This window comes from Fukomys damarensis, unplaced genomic scaffold, assembly GCF_012274545.1.
Source record: "Fukomys damarensis isolate Sample0158 unplaced genomic scaffold, DMR_v1.0_HiC HiC_scaffold_18, whole genome shotgun sequence".
Classification (NCBI taxonomy): Eukaryota; Metazoa; Chordata; class Mammalia; order Rodentia; family Bathyergidae; genus Fukomys; species Fukomys damarensis.
Genome location: NW_022900930.1, coordinates 43260329 through 43281485, shown reverse-complemented (window position 1 = coordinate 43281485; position 21157 = coordinate 43260329). Strand labels below are relative to the sequence as shown.

The 21157-nt window shown below is 42.0% G+C and overlaps 1 protein-coding gene and 1 non-coding gene across 4 annotated transcripts in view; one reads left to right on the top strand and one right to left on the bottom strand.

The window, feature by feature from the left end:
* The first annotated feature begins 1122 nt into the window (after positions 1 to 1122).
* LOC117286828 lies at positions 1123 to 1255 on the top strand. Its single transcript, XR_004517927.1, has one exon.
* A 9561-nt stretch (positions 1256 to 10816) lies between these two features.
* Slc39a14 (solute carrier family 39 member 14) overlaps positions 10817 to 21157 on the bottom strand; it is a 46942-nt gene continuing 36601 nt past the window's right edge. For all 3 annotated transcript variants that reach the window (XM_010624219.1, XM_010624227.2, XM_010624237.3), the window contains one exon: positions 10817 to 13152. In XM_010624219.1, coding sequence (XP_010622521.1) covers positions 13006 to 13152 — 147 coding nt within the window. In that variant the 3' untranslated portion in view covers positions 10817 to 13005. The remainder of the gene's footprint in view (positions 13153 to 21157) is intronic.

Sequence of the window (21157 nt, the reverse complement as noted above, 5' to 3'; positions counted from 1 at the left end):
ACTGTGGGGGAAATAAAACCCTTCTCTACTGTTGGTGGGAGTGCAGACTGGTGCAAGCACTGGGAAATCAGTGTGGAGATTCATCAAAAAACTAAAACTAGAGGTTCTATTTGACCCAGCTATTGCCCTTCTCCATATCTTCCTGAAAGAATTTAAAGCATCAAACCACAGCATTATATGCTCACCCATGTTCATAGCAGCGCAGTTTATAATAACTAAATCTTGAAAACAGCCCAAAGGCCCATCAACTGACGAGTGAATAAATAAGATATGTTTATTACTATTATTATTATTATTATTATTATTCAATGGAGCACTACTCTGCCATAAAGGACGAGCTTCAGACCTTTCTAGCTAAATGGATGGACCTTGAGTCCATACTCTTAAGTGAAATAAGTCGGACACACACGTTTCAATACTTCACTGTTTCTCTGGTGTGAGAAACTGAACACGGAAATAAGGACTGAGATGCATAACGGATGTTGGGCAATGGGAAGAAAGTGTTCAAATGGGAAGGGGAACAAGGGAGGAGGGAGGAAAAAGGCAAGAAGGGACAAGAAAGAAGGGAAAAAATGGAAGCAAAGCTTTTGTACATAGATAGGGGAGGAGGCTTTAGGGGGGATGTGATAAAATAAAATTTATTTTATTTTATTTATTTATTTTGCTTTCTTAAAGAGAGGGTCTCACTATGTTGTTGAAACTGACCTGGAACTCACTGTGTAGCCCAGGCTGGTCTTGCACTCACAGCGATCCTCCTGCCTCAGCCTCCATGGAACTCACTGTGTAGCCCAGGCTGGTCTTGCACTCACAGCGATCCTCCTGCCTCAGCCTCCCAAGTGCTGGAATTACAGGCATGTGCCACTACTCCTGGCATAAAATTTATTTTAAAAAAGAAAGCTGCAACAGATATTTTCTTTTAAATATCTGTCTATATGTGCATGCAGATGAGCAGTGCACAATTCACTCCATTTATACTAAAATTTATGAAAAACCTAAAAAGAAAATCAAGCTTACTGAGATATAATTCGCATATAGTAGGGCAAGGGTGGAGGTCCAGGTTGCTTAGCGAGACAGCTTCCGATAGCCTGGACTGCAGGGGCGGCAGGGAAGCAGGACAGGGCTCCCCAGGGTCCTCCGCAGCCCGGCAACGGCAGTGCTTCCCTCACGTGATCAGGCCCTGTGGTGGGCAGGGGTGCTTGCCCGGAGCCTGAGATGACTATGAAAACTGGGCAGGTGCAGTGCGGCCAGGGGAGGGGAAATGAGGAGAGAGAGACAAGCAGGTAAGGCCAGGCTGGCAAGAGGTGTGGAGAGGCTCCTGGCGCTGCGCTGAGCCCCACAAAGACTTGAGCCCCGAGCAACCTGAGTTTGGGGACCGGGGATGGACCGTGATCCAGACAGAGTGAGGCTGGGCGAGCTAGAAAAGAAAAAAAATCAGGCATGGTGGTGCATGCTTGTAATCCCAGCAAAAGGGAGGCTGAGGCAGGAGGATTGTGACAGTTCAAGGCCAGCCTGGTCTACAAAGTGACTTCAAGGCCAGAACTACATAACAAGAAAAGAGAAGAAGAGGAAAAGAGAAGATTTCGCCATTATGAAAAGGGGGGTTACATGAGGCCTGGTGTAGTGGTGCAGGCCCATAACCCCAACTGCTTGGGAGGTTGGCATAGGAGGATCCCTATTTCAAAGCCAGCCTAAGCATCTTAAAATGAAACAATAAAAAGGGCTATGGGTATATGGTTCAGCTGTCCCTGCTTTCAATCCCTGTACCCAGAAATATGAGAGGTTACATGAAATACATAAAAGAAATATATCAAAATGAAATGAAGATGTTAATCTTCTTGGGTAAATGTGGTAGTCCTAGCCCTCCTAGATGCTAGTAGACACCTCCTCCCTTCAAGTGTGTGTTTCTCAGAGTCAAATCTACCCACTGGGGCTGGCACCGCGCCTGCTTCCCAAGCACAGGGTCCTGAGTTCGATCTCCAGTACAAAAAAAAAAAAGAGAGAGAGTACTTGGCTTGCATTCATGAGGCCCTGGGTTTGATGCCCAGCAACTCCAAGAAATAAAAACTGGGCGTGTTGATGCACACCTGTAATCCCAGCCCACTGGAGACTGAGGCAGAAGGCTCACCAGGAGTTCGAGACCAGCTTGGGCCACATAGTGAGTTCAAGACCAGCCCTAACTGCATAGCGGGACCCTGCCTCAAAAAAGAAAGAAAGAAAGAGCCAACTCAGTGAACTCAGGTGAGAACTTCTTGAGTACAGAGTAATAAAAGGAGCCTGAGAGTGCAGCTCTGTAGTAAGGCACTTGCCTAGCATATGCAAAGCCCTAGGCTCGATACCCAGCACCACAAAAATTAAAATTAAAATAATAAAAATAGAAAATGAGCTGGGCATGGTGGTACACACCTATAATGCCACCACTTGGGGAGGCGGAGGTAGGAGGGATCACAAGTTTGAGCCCAGCCTGAGGCAATTCAGTGGGGCTCTGTTTCAAAATGAAACGAAATAAAAAAGGGCCAAGGAACTAGGTCAGCACAAAGCCCCTGAATTCAATCCCCAGTACCACAGCAAAACAAAGCAAATTTCCTGTGTTGGTCAGAATTGACATAAATAATTGAAATTACCAACATTCATGTTTAACTGGTTTTTCCACTAATTGTTTCAGATCTGGTTTCCATCACACAGGGCTGTGAGAGAGAGTTGGTGTGTTCCCTGTGAAACTCCCCAAGCACTTAATAAATCTTGATTAATGACCAGCTAGCTCCTCTGAGAAATAATAAACGTTTTTAATTTAACAAAAGTCGAGGGAATCTTGTTTTCACTGTTGCATAAAAGTAACCTGGCTCGGTTTCTATTTATATGAAGCCATTAAATATTAAGCTTCTGGGTTAAATGCAGACTATTTTTAAACCAAAGTAAAATAAGGATTTCTACAGTGGGCATAGTTGTCTGTTCCTGTTATCCCAGCACTCTGGGAGGCTGAGACAGGAGGACTAGGAGTTTGAACCCAGCCTTGGCAACTTAGGTAGACCCTGTTTCAAAACAAAAAATAAAGGGCTTCTAGAGTTCTTCAATGGTAATTGACATAACAAATATTTTCCTTAAGAGGAAGATGGAAGGAGTGGAGTACGGCTTGCAAAACAACTGCATTTCATGGCTCTTCCAATTAAATTGGAGACTAAACGATTAAAAGCGTACCATATTGTGCATGGGTCCTTAGTCACACACCCAAGGCTACCCATCAGCTTTGACATAAGTACTGTTCTTCTGGCCAAAAGACTGTGATTAAAAACACATGGAAATTGCTTTTTAACAGCTGATAACTGTGTAAGACAAAGCCAAAATGAGAATTAGGCTTTGATGGGCCCTTTTTGAAAAATATGCAACATAATGGAAAATAATGTGGACAGGCTACTTCTGAACTTAATGTGAAGTATTTAGATACCTTTCGGACACTTCTTACCAGTTTCTTTGAGACAAGGTCTTTTATAAGGATGTGTACTGCTTGTCATTCTTTACAACCTGGACACTGTCATCTCTAATCCTTAGATCTTGCTGTACTGTCACCTAAATTGGTACAGATATTGATGGAGGTCTCTGGTGGATAATCATAATACTCTGGGTCACATTTTTCCTGCAGCTTGAAAGTGCTTTAAAAAAAAAAAAAAAGATATCATATGCCTGCTGCTACCACCCTTTCAAATTGCTAGCTTTTGAAAAGCACCAGTGTCTGTTTTAGATTGATCTCCCCATTTTTAAGGAAACAACAGTCAGCAGTAGCTTCAGTTCTGGCGGCATTCACAAAACAAATAAAACGTGTATAAAAGTTGTATCTTGAAACACATGTTCAACAGCTAGCAGCTTATGTGAGTCACCCTGTGCATGGCTAGTGTCACAAAGGTCAGGGTCGTCTCCCACAGCTCTGTCTGTAGTATCATAATTTACCCCTAACTGAATTCGCCTTTTCTCATGAGGCATTTATGTTCCAAGTGGTGATTTCTTCCCATAGATGCACAGGGAGCGTCTCAAGTTTGGAGATGGGCGGTTTAGTAGTGACTTAGCCATGTGTACTAAGTGGGAATTTGTGCCAGCCGTTTGAGCACTAGTTCTGTGTGTCTAGGAACTGAACGCTGCTTCTTGCCCCATTCCACTTTGACTTTATGGAGAATTAATCCCATCTGTTCACCAAAGGCTACTAAGTTAATGGTATTTTCTGTGCAGAAATTAAAATTTTACTTTTAGTCTTTGGCTAAGGGAATTGTCCAGTAGGTGCTCAGCTACTTTAAAAAAAAAAATCAAAAGTATTCATCTTTAGACAACTGGAGTTTTTGCTGGTTTTGTAACCTACTAAAACGGATAGGCTGTTGAACATTCCACATTCAGAAGTTTTGTAGGGTGGTGGGTAATAGTGAATCCTCAATGTTTATTTTAAAATAAATAAAGTAAGTTTTTTTGTTTGTTTGGTTTTTTGAGACAGGGTCTCACTATGTAGTTGACTCTGACCTGCAGCTCACTATGTAGCCCAGGCTGGCCTTGAACTCACAGCAATCCTCCTGTCTCAGCCTCCTGAGTGCTGGGATTACACCACCACACCCGGCTAAGTTTTTTTATTTTTAAAAATTTAATTTTATTGGTACATTTAAGGTACACAATATAATGACATTTATCATTGGAAATTTGCACCTTTATATAATCCATCTTGGCTCTTATTTTTTCCCCATTCCCCTGCCCTCCCTTCAACCCCTCCACCCCCCCTACCTACAAAGACTTTGTTTCCAATTTTTCTTTTTCTCATGTTAATTCCATTCCCCTTTCTTTTCCCCTACCCCTCCCACCTTCCCTTCCCCTTTGCACCTTTTCTTCCTATTTCACATATCTATTATACCTTTTAGTAATAAGTTCTTGACTTAAAAGGGGCGGGGTCGTGCTGGGTTGCAGCTCAGTATAAAGGCCTTGGACTCTGTCCTCAGGGTAGGGGTGCAAGGTGGAGGGGCAGGAGAAAGATTTCTAAAATAGCTGCACAGAGCAAAAGGTATTTTGTAGTGTGTACTATCCAATTTTATATAAAAAGTACTACATAAACTTTTTTTAAAACAGTACTGGGGATTAGATTTAGGATCTTTACACTGAGCTATATCCTCAGTCCTTTACTTTTTATTTTGAGACAGGGACTTGCTAAATTGCCTGGGCTGGGCTTGGAGTCTTCCTGCCTCAGCCTCCCAGACTGCTGGGATTACTGGTGTGTACCACTATGCCTGACACATATATATTAGTAACATATTGTATGGACATCATATATTGTATTCATGTTTTCTACAAGTACAGTTAAGTTTCTTTTCTATTGTTTTTGAGATAAGGTTCCAGTATGTAGTTCAGGCTGGCCTGGAACTCACTATGTAATCCAAATGGGCCTCAAACTCATGGTGATCCTCCTGCCTCAGCCTCCTGAGTGCTGAGATTGCAGGTGTACATGACCATGCCTAGCTTTAGTCTTGGTGAAATTACCTTGGCATGGATATCCCTCCACCTTGATGTAAAATAATTATCAAGTTCAGTGAAGAATATTTATGTATTGTAATTAGAAAAGGATGGCCCTAGAACTGGAGTTGGTGGTAAAAAGATTGTGTGAGGCTTTGGGTTCAGTCCCCAGCATGGCAAAAACAAGTAAACAAAAACATGGCCCAAAGCAACACCCTAAGTGATTTCAAGTGAAGAATCCTTTTATATGCTTGTTAGACAAAGTAAAAAAAAACACCACCAATGAGAGTCCTGCTGACTGGTAATGCTTATCACAGGTTGATATTTGGCCATCTTTTGGGGTGGAGTACATACCCTGCAGGGGTGTGTGATCCTGGGTCATCCAGGATCAAACTGCATGAAGCACAGCATGATGGCTTGGGCTGCTGCCGCTGCCTTGTGTACATCATGACAAAGCAGGAGGAAATGGTAGCAGTCATGAGATAATATAATACTGTCCAGAATAGTTTGTTTTTTGAGACAGGGTCTCCCTTTGTTGTCCAGTCTGGCCTTGAACTTGCAGCGGTCCTCCTGCTTCAGCCTCCCAAGTGCTGGGATTACAGGCGTGCACCCCCACACCTGTGTTGGAAAATAATTTTTTTCACCAAGATGCCTAGGCCAAAAATAGAATCAAGGACCCCTTCCCTTCCTACACTGTATGGTATGCTATCAACTTGCTCCCCCTACTGTCTGTTTTCCATATAACAGGTCCTTCTAAAGGCACAAAAGCATAAAGCTGCTTAAAATTCTCCATTTCCAGACATGTGACTCTCCTGAGCTCTGAGCCCAGCCCCCGGCACACGGGACAGTCTGGGCTTATTTATCCTGAGCTCACTGATTTATACACTGACCTCAAACTCACCGACCTTATATCTGTCCCGGAGCTCTTGTATGTGCTGGCCCCTGGGCTTGAACATTCCTCTAGATCTTTGTAGAGCTGAGGCTCAAATCGAATACTGTCTGCTCAGCCATTCCTGGACCCCCGCACTAAGCAACACCAGTCCTCTCCCTCCTTGCCCTATGGGGACTGTTCTGCGGCATTTGTTTGTGTGCTCTTTGGCTCCATAACAGGAGGCCTTTGTCTACCCTTCTCATCCCTTGCCACGCCACCCTGTGCCTGGCACCAAATGAGAACCCATCATTTTGCTGGATGAACGAGTATCATCTTGTTCTTATCCAGACTGGGGAATGTTGACTTGAGGTACAGCATTTTCAAGAGATCACTTTCTCCTCTCTCTATCCCGCTCCCACCAGTAGATGAAATGAAGGTTTCGGAGTATATGGTCATGTGCTCTGGGGCGTGGGAAATATGTTTTCAGATTCTCAGAAGAATCCAAACAACAAAAAATGTCAGTTACTACTGGTACAAAGTTCTAACTGATGCTAAAGCACTTTTTCCACAATTTAGTTCTTATTACACATAGATAGTGTAAAACTTATAATTCCTACTTCATATATCAAGATGTGGTGGTGTAGACGGGTTAAACACATTATTAGAGATCATACAGATGATCGGTAAGGGTCTCCCTATGTAGCCCAGGCTGGCCTCAAACTCATGGTAATCAATCCTCAGCCTCCCAAGCACTGGGATTACAGATGTGCACTACCATGCTGACCCTAAATGCATTCTTTTGAACTCAGAATTCTGAGCTTTTTCTGCTGAAGACATGGAAGAATCCGGAACTCTGGGAAGGTCTGCTTTGGTCTTTGCCTATCTTGATTTGTTCAACAATCAACAAACAAACACTTTTCTTATTTAAGGTAGGTTATAAGCATCTGCTAGATTTTGGGTGTGTGGGGGGGTGCTGAGCAAGTGAGAGACCTCTGAGCTATACAACCAGCCCCAAGTTGAATTTTTCAGTAAAAACCTACCACCAATATCTAGGTCAAGACAGTCTACCCATACTTGTCAGCCTGGGTTTTTTTAAGACTGTTTTTAAATTAAATGTTAATATACCAATGAAGGAAAGCAAAATCACTTCCTGCTTGGCTAAGTAGAGCATACAAGCAATTACAGAAATAGATTTGTAGGAATGAATATACCTTAAAGCCAAATGAAGATGCTGGGAATCTGTTTAGAGTTTTCTTGCCTTTCCAGTTAGAACATGTAGTTAAAATATCTATGTGGAAAAATCAGTATCTCATTTTTTTTCAAAAATCAGCTTTTCTGGGAAAGGCAAATCTCACTCCCAACTCTCCTGCTCGCTCACTTTCAAGAAAGAAGCCGTGAACGCCCCTGCATTATCTGGCATTACGTTAGTATGAGCTGTGTGAGTGGCGCCATCTCTTTCCAAAGGCCAGGCCCACAGGACACCTGCAAACAGCTTCAAAAGTGCTGTTTGTTAACCTTGAGAAGTTATAGGGAACAGGGCAGTTGAAACAATCTCTCACTATGGGAAGATCCTCGGGATCACAAAGATCTCTTCTCTCCTCATTCCTTGCATCTCTAATTAAAGGCCTTCTTTATTTCAGCAGAACCAGCATTCCCTTTTTTCAGTGAACTGTTTTTCTTAAAACCCAGAAGGTTGGCATCATGCTCTCAGGATTCTCTAATTACCTGGCTTGGGTGTCATGTCATTCTTAGAGGTTGACGCATTTAAAATGTTAGACTGTGTTGTCTTTTTTGTGGTACTGGGATCAACTCTATAGCCTCAGACATACTAGGCCACTGCCCTGAGCAAGGCCTCCAGCCCTCCTCTCCAGCCTTTTTCTGAGATGGGGCTTTGCTAAATTGCCCGGGCTAGCCTTGAACTTGTGATCTTTCTGCTGGGATTACAGGCATGCACACCCCTGCCTGGAAAAATTTTTTTTTGAAAGATCTATAAGTAAACCACAGATACAGAAAACAAAATATCCAGATCTTAGTGGAAAAAGACCTGCTTCTTGGCTTATGATTGCCAGGGTTTGAACACTTCTGGGTTATTCCTTAACTATAATTGATGCTACCAGTTTGGAATCCCACCTGCTGCCAGGGTCAAAGATTGCTGTCATGGGGAAAGGACAATCTGTTAATTCCCTTCCTCCCTTCATTTACAATAAACCCTGAATAAACATCTGACAAGAGAGGCTATGATGTTGGAATGAAAATGTCTTTGGCCAGCAGCTCTCAACCTACTTAGCTGAAGGTCGAGAGAACCTTAAGCTCTTTCCCAACCTACTGGCCTCCCCTACACTATAAAAATGTCATCTGTCATGCACTGTGACTGGAATGTACTTGGTGTACTTCTACGAGGATTTGAATTTTAATTGTTCACCAGGCTAGCAGTTCCTACCGGATTCTGAGGAGTAAAAACTCTAAATACATGGGCACTTTGTTCTTCCATAAGTCAAAAGTCTCATGTCTACATAGTCATTGTTATGTCTTAGAATGCATTCTGCTCAAATCAGATCTAAATGTCACCATATGGTAGTGTACAGAAGCAATGGCCCAGAAGGGAACTAGTGTGCAATACCTTTCAAATTTGAGTGGGTTTCACCTCCCACCTCAGTGGCTTAGCGGGTTAAGAGTATTACAACACAAAGGCTGAGGTCAAGGTTTTCATCGTCTCAATAGCCTGTTTACTTCTATTCCACAAGGGCCACAAATTCACCTCTTAGAAACTTATGTGGCGTTTATGTGTGTGTGTGTGTGTGTGTGTATTTTTTTTTTTTTTTTTAATAGTGGAGATTGAACTTAGGATTTTGCACATGCAAGGCAGGCATGGCACCGCCACTGAGCTAAATCCCGCCCTGAAATTTATGTTTCCAAATAAAGGTGGACCAGGTCAGGAAAACAAGCAAAGCCATCACCCATGACAAGAAAGCTCACAAGCCCAGAAAGGAGGCATTTCAGTAGGCCTTTTCATTCTTTCTGCTTAGCAGGTGCAGAGCACTTTTTAAAGCAAGACAACATCGCCACCTTGTGTTAAATGATCTTCATTACAACCATAATGTTACTGCTAAAAGGATCAGAGCAGATTCTCAATAATTACAGAATATAGCTTTATTTATAGAATCTTACAAATAAAACATTTACAGTCCACATAAGTTATTTTCTTTTCTAATTCTTATAACACCTGAGTTATTTAAAATAATACTGTGATGGAACTGCAGAACTGTAAAGGGAAATATGAATAAAAACAAACCTCTCTTTTGCAAAAATCAGATTTTTTTTTCTTATAAAGCCGATTTCCAGCATACTAGCATCTCTTTGGAAAAGGACTTACTAAAAATAGATCATAGGCTACCCAGACAGATATTTTTTGGTAGTACTGGGGATCAAACCCAGGGGTGCTCTATCACTGAGTTGTATCCCCAGCCCCTTTCGTGTTTTAAGACAAGAGTCTTGCTAAGTCACCCAGTCTGGGCTTGAACTTGCAATCCTCCTGCCTCAGCCTGCCAGACTGCCAGGATTACAGGTGTGCACCATCGCCCCTAGCTTAGAAGTCTCTTCGAAGCCCAAGGTGAAGGACCATTGCAGAATGGCCCTCAGTCGAAACTAGACACGGAACACCCTTGGAGACAAGGACAGAGAGCAAGGTGAGAAGCACAGGACCCTGTCCCCGGCTTTCAGCTCCTGTGTGTGACACTTACGTCCTTGCTGAAGCTAGTAGGAGCTGGTCTGTCTGGAGAGAGAGGCTGAAGGTGCTCATCAGGGGAGAAAAGCCCTCCGAACTAACTACCCTGTAGATTTCTAATATGTGCAAATGCTTAAACAACAAATTCAACCTGAAACGTTGAAAAGAAGTCACCACACTGTTGACTGAGGCTAGTCTTGCTGATGGCGATGGACCCCTCCCTCCTAAGCTCCAATGGGGGCTGACCCTGCACCCCTGCCTTTGAAGAGGACTAATTCACATCTGATTTTCATTGTATTCAAGATGAGGTTTCTAAGCTCCTCTCTTAATCTTAGAAGCTCATGAACTCTAAGTCAGTATTTTACCCCAGAAAAAGGATTTTTTTTGTTTTTTTGTTTTTTGGTAGTACTGAGGATTGAACCCAGAGCCTTCGCACTAAGCTATACCCCAAGCCCTTTTATTTACTTATTTTTATTTTGAGACAGGATCTTGTTAAGTTGCCCAGGCTGGGCTCACAAGTGTGATCTTCCTGTCTCAGCCTCCCAGAGTGCTGGGTTCATAGTTGTGCACCATCACGCCCAGTGAAAAGAATATTTTTCAAGGAATGATAGTATCTATATAGGGAATGCTAAGATTAAAAATTTAATACATTAATGAGTTAAATAAGACAAAATCTTCCAGCGTCTTAATCTTTCTCTCTCTCTTGTGTGTATGTGTGTGTGTGCGTGTGTGTGTGTGTGTGTGTGTGTGTGTGTGTGTGTGTGTGTGTGTATTTTTGCAGGGCTGAAGACGGAAGCCAGGGCCCTACACAGGCTAGGCAAGTGCTCCATCACTGAGTACACCCACCTGAGTCTTACATTGTGTCATTTTCTCCTAGCTCCTGAAAGCAATCTGAGAATTATAAAACAGAAAAGACAAAGAAGCATTTTAAAACAGTACTAACAGATGTTGCTAAAATAAAGTTAGATTCCAATGTCCAAGGAGTTGGTTCTTTGGTAAAACTGGACCCTAACCCTACCAGGAGTTGGTCCTGACATTCGATCTAGAATCCCAACGGCTGAAGTTCCTCCTCCTTCAGCCTGCTCTTAAATCCACTCAAGTCTAAGCAAGATCAGAGGGAAACCGAGCAGTCCCCCTACTCATGATCTTTTCAGGAGGATTCCTGGTTTGAGGTCTGTTTCCCAAGAAGAAAAAACAAAATAGATGCTGCTCAGAATCACTGAGAACAGAAAAGCTCAGGCACTGGCGATAAACCTGTGCTCTTGTCTGTCCTGCAGACAAACACGGCCCCCGGGCTGACTGTGGGCACCACTAAGAAGGCTTCTGGGGAGACTGGCTCCCCAGAGTGGCTAGTCTCGCATTATCAATATGATAATAATAAATCAATTCACCTAGTGAACCTGGAGATCAGCTCCCCTGGAAGCCAGAGTTCTGAGGCAGGGGCTCCACAGCACCCGCAGCTGGCCTGTGGTGTTAGGGACAAGAACACCATCCGCTTTCTGGAGAGGATTAGAACAATTCATAACGGGCGAGCCAGGACGTGTCATCAGAAAGCAATGCTAAACCCCACTTGCAGCAGTGACATCTGCAGCACCCCAAGGCCAAGTGGTGAGTTTCTGACCTCAGTCTAGAGCCCTCTGGTATTCACACTTGTGTTTATGTAATTAGCAGGTCCTCAACTTGGCCTGCACCCACGCCTGATTTCCCTTGTCACCATGGTAAAACATAAACAACCACACTCTTACTCTACAAGTAAGCTCACCAGTCTGCAGCAGAAGTCTTGACTGGGGCAGTGAATCTGTGCAGTCTCCCCTCTAATACAACCAATTTTTTGTTATTGTTTTTGTTTTTTGAGACAGGGTCTCACTATGTAGTTCAGGCTGCCCTTGAACACACTATGTAGCCCGGACTGACCTCAACCTCACAGCAACCTGCCTGCCTCAGCCTTAGCACTACTGGGCACCCTGAGGCACTGAACGTGTTTAGATGCTGACTGAACTCTAAAACACTTGGAAAGATCTTTTTATTACCACCCATGCCTGCCATATAAACATTTGAAATGTGCTTCTAGAGAGGCAGCTAAAAAGTGTCTTAGAAGAAGGGAGCTGGGAAGGGGAGGTAGGAACCATAGCAAAACCAGTTCTTTTCTTGCAGGGCTCCTACCCCTCCCACTGTCAGTGTTAACATGAAAGAGGCAGCGGCTGGGCAGCTGACCCCTACGCTGGCTTGGCCAGAGAGCCAGGGGACAGCAGGGTTGGACAAGAGCAGCATCCAGCATCCTGGTGGGACCAAGTGAGCACCCTGACAGGTCCCACGTCACTGGTTCTACTTCCTGCCACTCAGGATGGCCCCTGCCTCTCTGCCCTATTCACGTGCTTGAGTTTTAGTTCTCTGAGAACATTGACAGAAAATGAACAGATTCTCACAGATAGGTGGGAGGGTTGCCTGTGGTCTGTCCTTTCTTTGGAAGAGCAGGAGAACCAAATCAAAAGGGGCACCTTCAGGTCCAGGATGCAATTTTGATTCGGGGCCTGCAAGGATGGATTCACCTGGGGATGTTTCTACCCAGGCTCTGACGTGGCTCTAATTTTACACTGCAGGGTTGAAGATGCCAAATCTCACAGTGTTGCTTCCAAGAGAGATCAGAGTAACCAGAGAGCAAAGGGAGAGGCTTGTCCTGTCTGTGACATTCGGGTTCCAGCGTGACCGTGAGGGAGGGAGCAAGGACAGGGGCGAGGCACTACCTAGAGAGTGGCTACTGGGCAGCCTGCTTTCTAGGACACAGCGTCTTGAAAGAGCCGACGTCTGAATGCAGGCGGATGGTCCACGGCAGTTTTTACAGAGCTGCCTCTTACGTGTGCTGCACAGATGCTGAGTTCTCAGACAGCGACAGCAGCCCAGGGCCTGCCCTGTGATGTCAGTGGCCCACAGGGCCCTACCCAATCTGGATCTGCCCTGAGTACATGGTAAGGAGCAGCATGATGGTGAAGCCGGTCAGGAGGCCCAGGTTCTGGATGACGAAGGACACCAGCATGGTGCCTTTCCTTTCGTCCTCCTGGCAGACCTCGTTCATCTCTGGGAACTGGGGAGGGAGAGAAAAGCAAGAGCTGAGGCTCCTCCTGAAACTTGTCAATGGGAAGTTCATCGAGCACGCAATACTGCTAATCGGTCAACGGAGAGAAGGAGCCATCACATAGGGCTGGCCTTGCAAGTGCAAGGTCCTGAGTTCAATATCCAGTACTGGTACCAAAAAAAAAAAAAAAAAAAGAGCCTTCACAGAGGCTGGAACTTGAGTGTGACACTGTTCTCCCGGACAGCTACCTCAACTTGACAACTATACTGGGTAAACAAAGAACTGGGCACCCTGAGGCACTGGACCTGTTTAGATGCTGACTAAACTCTAAAACACTTGGAAAGATCTTTTTATTACCAAGACATTGTTGCTGCCTGCTCGGGAAACTAAGCAACTGTGACCAGGGACAGAGTGGAGACACAAAGCTGCTGTGATTCAAAGCCTTGTGCTGCTAGGCTGGCGAGACAAATGACGACTCTGAGGATCATCGAGCAACACTGAAGACGGTTCTAACCACGGGGCAGGCTCCCTGTCAGAGGAGGCATCTAAAACGTTTCCTTGTGTGTGGAGGCTCAGTGCTGCAAACAACTCATCAAAAATATTATTTCCAAGGCCAGGTGTGGTGGCGCACGTCTGTCACCCTAGCACTTGGGAGCTTGAGGCAGAGGAGGATCGCTGCAAGCTAACCCCAGCCTAGGCAGGACCCTGTTTCAAGAAAACAGACCTAAGGCCAGGGATTTAGCTCAGGGGTGCTGCTGCCTGTCTCGTGACTGCAAGGTCCCGAGTTCAATCCCCAAACCAAACAACAACCAACCAGAAAAAAAAAAAAAAAAAAAAAAATCAAGCACCACCCCCTAAAACACAAACCAACCCTTCAAAAAAATTATTTCTAAGAATATACAGAACTGAAAAATAAATATTATATACAGCAAAGTATTTTCTGTATATAGTATGTGAGGGATATATATTTTACTTATTTATTTATTTTGAGACAAGGTCTTGCCATGTACTTCAGGCTGGCCTTGAACTCACTATGTAGCCTGCCTGCCCTCAAATTCATGCAATCCTCCTGCCCCAGCCTCCTGAGTGCTGGGATTACAGGAATGGGCACCACACCCAGGTATACAGGAGGATATACTGTATAAAGAAAAATAATTCAAACAGGCCAAAGACCACATCAAGGTAACAAACAAGGAAAAGAGTCAACCTTCTTAGATATGCAAAAGGTACAACTACACAGGCTGAAAATTTAAAACTCTTACATGGTTCATATCCATGGTAGGGGCACAGGGCAGGATACAGTTTCAGATTCTGCTATTAATAGAAGAAGGTTAAGCCCTTTTGAAAAGCTATTGAAAGCATAAAGCCAGAGCCAGATGTATGGTGCACACCTGTACTCCTAGGACTAAAGAGGCTGAGGCAGGAGGATCATGAGTTTATGGCTGGCTGGGTTACAGAACAAGACCCGATTCCCCAAAAAAAGGAAAGGGGGGAAAATAAGGAAAAACCTAAAACCAGCAATGCTACTTCTGAAACTAAGATATATCTGTAAGGTATATCTGTAGTAAAAAAAAAAGTATGCAACACAGAAAAATGTATGATATATTAGTAAAAAAGAAATCAGAAAATTGCATATTCAGTGTGATTATAGTTATTTAAAAACAGACACAATTCTTTGAGACAAAAAAAGAAACAAAGTGCTGTTATTGTTATCTTGGGGTAGAAAAATGATGGTTAATTTTCCTTCCTTCTTGTCCTCTCGTATTCTCTTTCCCTCTTTTTATTCATCTCTGTATGCCTATTCTACAATGTTTAAGCATGGACCCTACATTGGATAGCATTGTTTTCTTTAATGACATATGCAACAAAAACAAACATTTGTCTTTTAAAATCTGACATCCCAGCCAGGCATGCTGGTGTATACCTGCAATCCTAGCTACTAATATGCTGAGGCAACAGCTACACAGGGAGCTCACCACCTCCAGTCCTTCAGGCCTTCAGTGGAGCAGACCAGTGAGGACCGCCCGGCCTCCGCAGCATCCCTATCCCCTCCCCCCACCTGCTCTCCAGCCTCCTGGTTGGGCTGGTACCTGGATCCACACTGCAGAGATACAGGTGGTCATAAAGGCCATTGTACTGAGCTCCAGAAGACAGAATGGAAGTGGATAACTGCAGTAAAGGCACAGCAGACCTCCACAGTTGGTAAGTCAGAGGGATCACCACCTTCCATCAGAATCTGCACTCTCTTCAGGGGAAGGGCAGTGGGAACCTGCAGTAGGACCTTGCAGAGTTCAACCCTGCAGGAGATCAGGGAGCTCAGCTTGGGGCTTGTAGCCAGAATTCACCCAGAATCTCAGGGGTCTGCCATCGGCTGGCTGAGACTAACTGACTTAATCCTGCACATTGCTGCCCACATTATCTATTGTGACAGCAGAGATATACCCGGAAAGAGGCTCTTCAAATTTTTTTCTTTTTCTTTCTCTTATTTTAAATTTTTATTTTCCCATTCTGCAAATTCTTCCTTTTTTCCCCTCACTCAGTCTCTTGCTCCCCCATGATATTCATCTCCCTTTTTGTTCCTATTCCTACCCTACTTCGGATTTCTTCTTTTCTTTTCTTTTTCCTTTGCTCAATCATCATTGGTTTCAAAGGAAAGTGAGTACAATTTCTAGCTTCCCTATTACTGTTAAGTTGTTCAGTTCTTGTCTTTGTTCTTCTACTCTGTCTTTCCCTTGTGTCTTCAACAGTTTCCTAAAGTTTGCATGATCATCCTGTAAACCCTGGCTTCACCTGAAACCTCCTATTCTTCTACCTATCTCTTCCTCTCCTCCTAACTGCTTCTAAGTCCCCATCCTGAAAGATAAAGTTGCTGTATTGAAGAGTTTATTCACTATAAACATATTTTGGGCTGGTCCTCAATTTTTATTTAATTGACATGGTTAAAGGTGATAAATTAAAAACGACCACAAATGGTCAATTTTTAAACTGTGCTTGCTGATTATATCAACTGAGCTAAAGGGTTATGACTGATTTAATGAATTGTCCTTTCTGATATTATGAAAATGAGAGTGTCTGTGAGTCATGAAAGACTCAAAACCTAAACAGCACCTATATCAGGAAGATCAAGGTACTAACCCAGGAATTAAACCAAGGACAGTACCAACAACAAAAATAAAAATGAGAAAACACGTAAGTATGACACAAATACAGACTTCCAGTTCACCAATGGCAAATTCTAGGGGAACAAGTGGAAAAGTCTGACAATCAACCACCAGGACACCCTGAACTCTTAACACAGGAAGTAACAAAACAGATCAATCAGGCTCTAGAAAAATTCAAAACAGAAATAATTTCTCAGATAACTACAGAGATAGTGAGCACAATGAAAGACATGATTAGAGACTCTAGAACAGAAACAGACAAAAAATAGATGAGTTCAGGACCATGAAAGAAGCCACAAATGCCCAGCACAGGAAAGAAATGGAAACCGTGAATGCCCAACATAGGAGAGAAATGAAATCCATGAAAACAGATTCAAACAGATATCCAGGAGCTTAAAAACTCTAATGAAAGCATTCAAACCAGAATTAATGAATGTGAAGATAGAATTTCAGATATAGAAGATAGGATTGCAGTCAGTGACCATGAAAAGAGAGATCTCTTAAAAACAGTAAGGGATCATGAGAAATGGATCCAACAACTCCTAGATGATAAAAAGAACAACATAAGACTGACAGGAATCCATGAAATAGCAGGAGAAAGTACAAATGACTTAATTTGACATACAGATAAGTGAGGCATAAAGGACTCCATTTAGCCATGATCAAAAAAAAATCTACAACTAGACATATAATAGTCAAGATCCCTGAAACCCAACAGAAGAACAAAATACTGAAAGAAGTTAGAGAAAAGAAACAAATCACATGCAAAAGAAAGCCCATCAGAGTCACAGCAAACTTTTCAACACAAACCCTCAGGTCAAGGAGAGCCTGGAGTGAGATATTTCAAGCCCTAAGAGAAAACAACCTCCAACCTAGACTGATGTATCCTGAAAAACTCTCTTTTAAAATGGATGGGGAAATAAGATACTTGCATGACAAAGAACACCTGAGAAACTTCATGAATACCAAACCAGCAGGACAAACAATTCTAAACCATATCTTAAAAAAAGATAATGAAGGTCACAACACCATGAGGCCCAACAGAGCAAATCAATTAGGTAAGGAAAGAAACTAAAGGGAGAGGGGGAAAAATGAGAAAGAACCAATAAAAGGACAATAACATGACAATGATAAGTCAATACATATCAGTTATAGCCATCAATGTCAATAGCCTCAACTCACCAATCAAAAGAAATAGAATGGATTAAGAAGCAAAATCCAACATATGTATGCTGTATGTAAGAAACATACCTAGTTCAAAAAGAAACTCATAGACTGAAAGTGAAAGGATGGAAAACAGTTCTCCATGGGACAGGAGCCCAGAAAAAAGCAGGAGTAGCTATCTTATTTGCAGACAAAGTAAATTTCAAACCAAAACTGATTAAGAGTGACAAAGAAAGCCACTATATCCTTGTAAAGGGAACAATCCAAGAGGAAGATGATAATCATAAATATATATGCACCAAATATTAATGCCCCCAACTATATAAAACAAATATTAAGGGACATAAAAAAACCAAATAAGCACTAATACAGTTATAATGGAGGACCTAAATACCCCACTATCACAAATAGACAGATCATCTAAACAAAAAAATCAACAACAAAATACTAGAACTGAACCAAGCTTTTGAACAAATGGACTTAATAGATGTCTACAGAGTGTTCCACCCCACAAAATCAGAATATACATTCTTTTTGACTGCACATGGGTCATTTTTCCAAAAGAGACCACATACTAGCTCACAGAATAGGTTTAAATAAATGCAAAGGAATCAAAGTTATACCATGTATATTATCAGACCACAGTGCAATTAAGCTGGAGATCAATACCAAAGAATCCACAAGAACTTCACAAACACATGGAAATTGAACAACACTCTCCTGAACAATCAATGAGTCACAGAGGAAATTAAAGAAGAAATCAGTCAGTTTTTACAAATAAATGATAATGACAATACAACATACAGGAATCTATGGGACATAATGAAAGCAGTTCTACATGGAAAATTCATAGCAGTGAATAGCCAAACTAGGAAAACAGAGTGAGCTTGCCGGGTGTGCTGGCACATGCCGGTAATCCCAGCACTTGGGAGGCTGAGGCAGGAGGATCGCTGTTTGAGACCAGCCTGGGTTACATAGTGAGTTCCAGGTCATTCTCAACTACATTGTGAGACCCTGTCTCAAAAAACCAACCAACCAACCAACCAACCAACCAACCAACAAACACAACAGAGGGAGCTCAAAAAAACAACCTAATGACGAATCTTAGGCTCCTAGAAAAAGAAGAGCAAGAAAAACCCAAAGCTAGTACAAGGGAGGAAATTCTAAAGATCAGAGCAGAAATCAATGCAATGCAAACTAACAGAACAATACAAAAAAAAAAAAAAATCAATGAATCCAAGAGCTGGTTTTTCAAAAGAATAAATAAAACTGATAAACCCTTAGCCAACCTTGTTTAAAAAAGTAAACGGGGCTTGGGATTTAGCTCAATGGTTCTGCTGCCTGCTTCACAAGTGCAAGGATCTGAGTTTGATTCTCAGTACCAAACAATAACAACAACAACCCAAAAAACAAAACAAAACAAAACAAAAAAAAAGGAAAGAAAAGGTTCAGATCCATGCAATTAGGAACAAAAAAGGTGAAGCCACAACAGACCCAGCAGAAATCCAGAGGATCATCAATACCTACTTTGAGAACCTGTACTCTAATAAAATGGAAAACACAGAAGAAATGGACAGATTTCTTGATACTTATGAATTACCAAAGTTGAATGAAGAAGATAAAAAATTCTAAACACTCCAATTACAATCAATGAAATTGAAAACATAATTAAAAGTTTACCAACTAAGAAAAGCCCAGGTCCTGATGGCTTCACTGCTGAATTCTACAAGACATTTAGAGATGAACTACTGCCACTACTCTTTAAATTTTTCAATGAAATTGAAAGGGAAGCAGTACTTCCAAATTCATTCCTGGAAGCAAGTGTTACTTTGATTCCAAAACCAGGAAAAGATGCAAACAAAAAAAGAGAACTACAGGCCAATCTCCTTAATGAACATAGATGCAAAAATCGCCAATAAGATACTGCCAAATAGAATACAGAGGATCATCAAGAAGATCATACACCCTGACCAAGTTGGATTTATTGCAGTAATTCACCATACAAAAATCAATAAATGTAATACACTATATTAACAGAGTCAAGGACAAAAACCCTATGATCATCTCATTAGCTGCAGAAAAAGCATTCAACAAAATTCAACACCCATTCATGACAAAAACCCTGCAGAAAATTGGAACAGATGGTCTTTATCTCAACTTGATAAAGGCTGTCTATGAAAAACCAATAGCCAACATCATATTAAACAGCCCAAAACTGAAAACCTTCATGCTAAAATCAGGAACAAGACAAGGATGTCCACTATCACAACTCCTGTTCAACACAGTTCTGGAAACATTAGCCACAGCAATTAAACATGAGAAAGAAATTAAAGCAATAAAGATAGGAAAGGAAAACAACAACAACAACAACAAAAAGATAGGAAAGGAAAAGTTAAACTGTTATAATTTGCTGATGATATGATACTCTACATAGAAGACACAAAAAACTCTGCCAAAAGACTAGACTTAATTGACACTTTCAGCACAGTAGCTGGATACAAGGGCAACACTCAAAAATCTACAGCCTTCTTGTACACAAATAACAGACTCCCTGAGAGAGAAATTAGGGAAACAACTCCTTTCACAGTAGCATCCAAAAAAATGAAGTATCTAGGAATCAATCTGACGAAGGAAGTAAAAGACCTCTACACTGAAAACTACAGCACTCTGAAAAAAGAGATGGAAGACGATATAAGAAAATGGAAAGATATACCCTGCTCCTGGGTAGGAAGAATCAACATAGTGAAAATGGCCATACTACCAAAACTGCTATACTGATTCAATGCAATCAGACGGAAATTCCAACAGTAAATTTCACAGAACTAGAGAAAATAATCCAAAAATTCATTTGGAACCAGAAGAGACCTAGAATAGCAAAAGCAATTCCAGGCGACAGAGACATGATGTATCACAGTCTGCAACTTGAAACTATACTACAAAGGCACTGTGACAAAAACAGCATGGTACTGGAAAAAAAAAAGACTAAAGGATCAGTGAAATAGATTAGAAGATACAGAAACAACTCCAGATGAACTCAGCTACCTCATTTTAGACAAAGGAGCCAAACCATCCTCACTGGAGGAAAGATAGCCTCTTTAATAAATTGTGTTGGAAAAATTGGATTTCAACCTGCCAAAGATTAAAACTAGACCCTTATCTTTTACCATGCACTAAATTAAAGTGAAAGTGGGATTAGAGATCTAAATATTAAAACAGAAACATTAAACTTGCTGGAAGATAAGTTAGGCAGAACTCTCGAAGACATTGGCATGGGAGAAGACTTTGTGAATAAATCCTCAGTAGCATGAGAATTAGCACAAAGGATCCACAACTGGGATCTCATCTTATTAAAAAGCTTCTGAACAGCAAAAGAAACCACTAACAGAGCTAAGAGACAACCTAAAATGTGGGAAAAAATTTTTTTACCAGCTGCTCCTCAGGCAAAGGACTATTATCTAGAATATATAAAGAACACAAAAAAATGAGATTTTTAAAATCAAATTTAAAGACCCAATTCAAAAATGGGCATTTGAAATGAACAGACATTTCTCAGACAAAGAACTAAAAGCAGCAAGTAAATATGTGAAAAAATGTTCAACATCAACTGGTCATTCGAGATGCAGAGGAAAACAACACTGAGATTCCACTCACCCCAAAAAGAATGGCTGCTATCAAGAAATCAACCAATG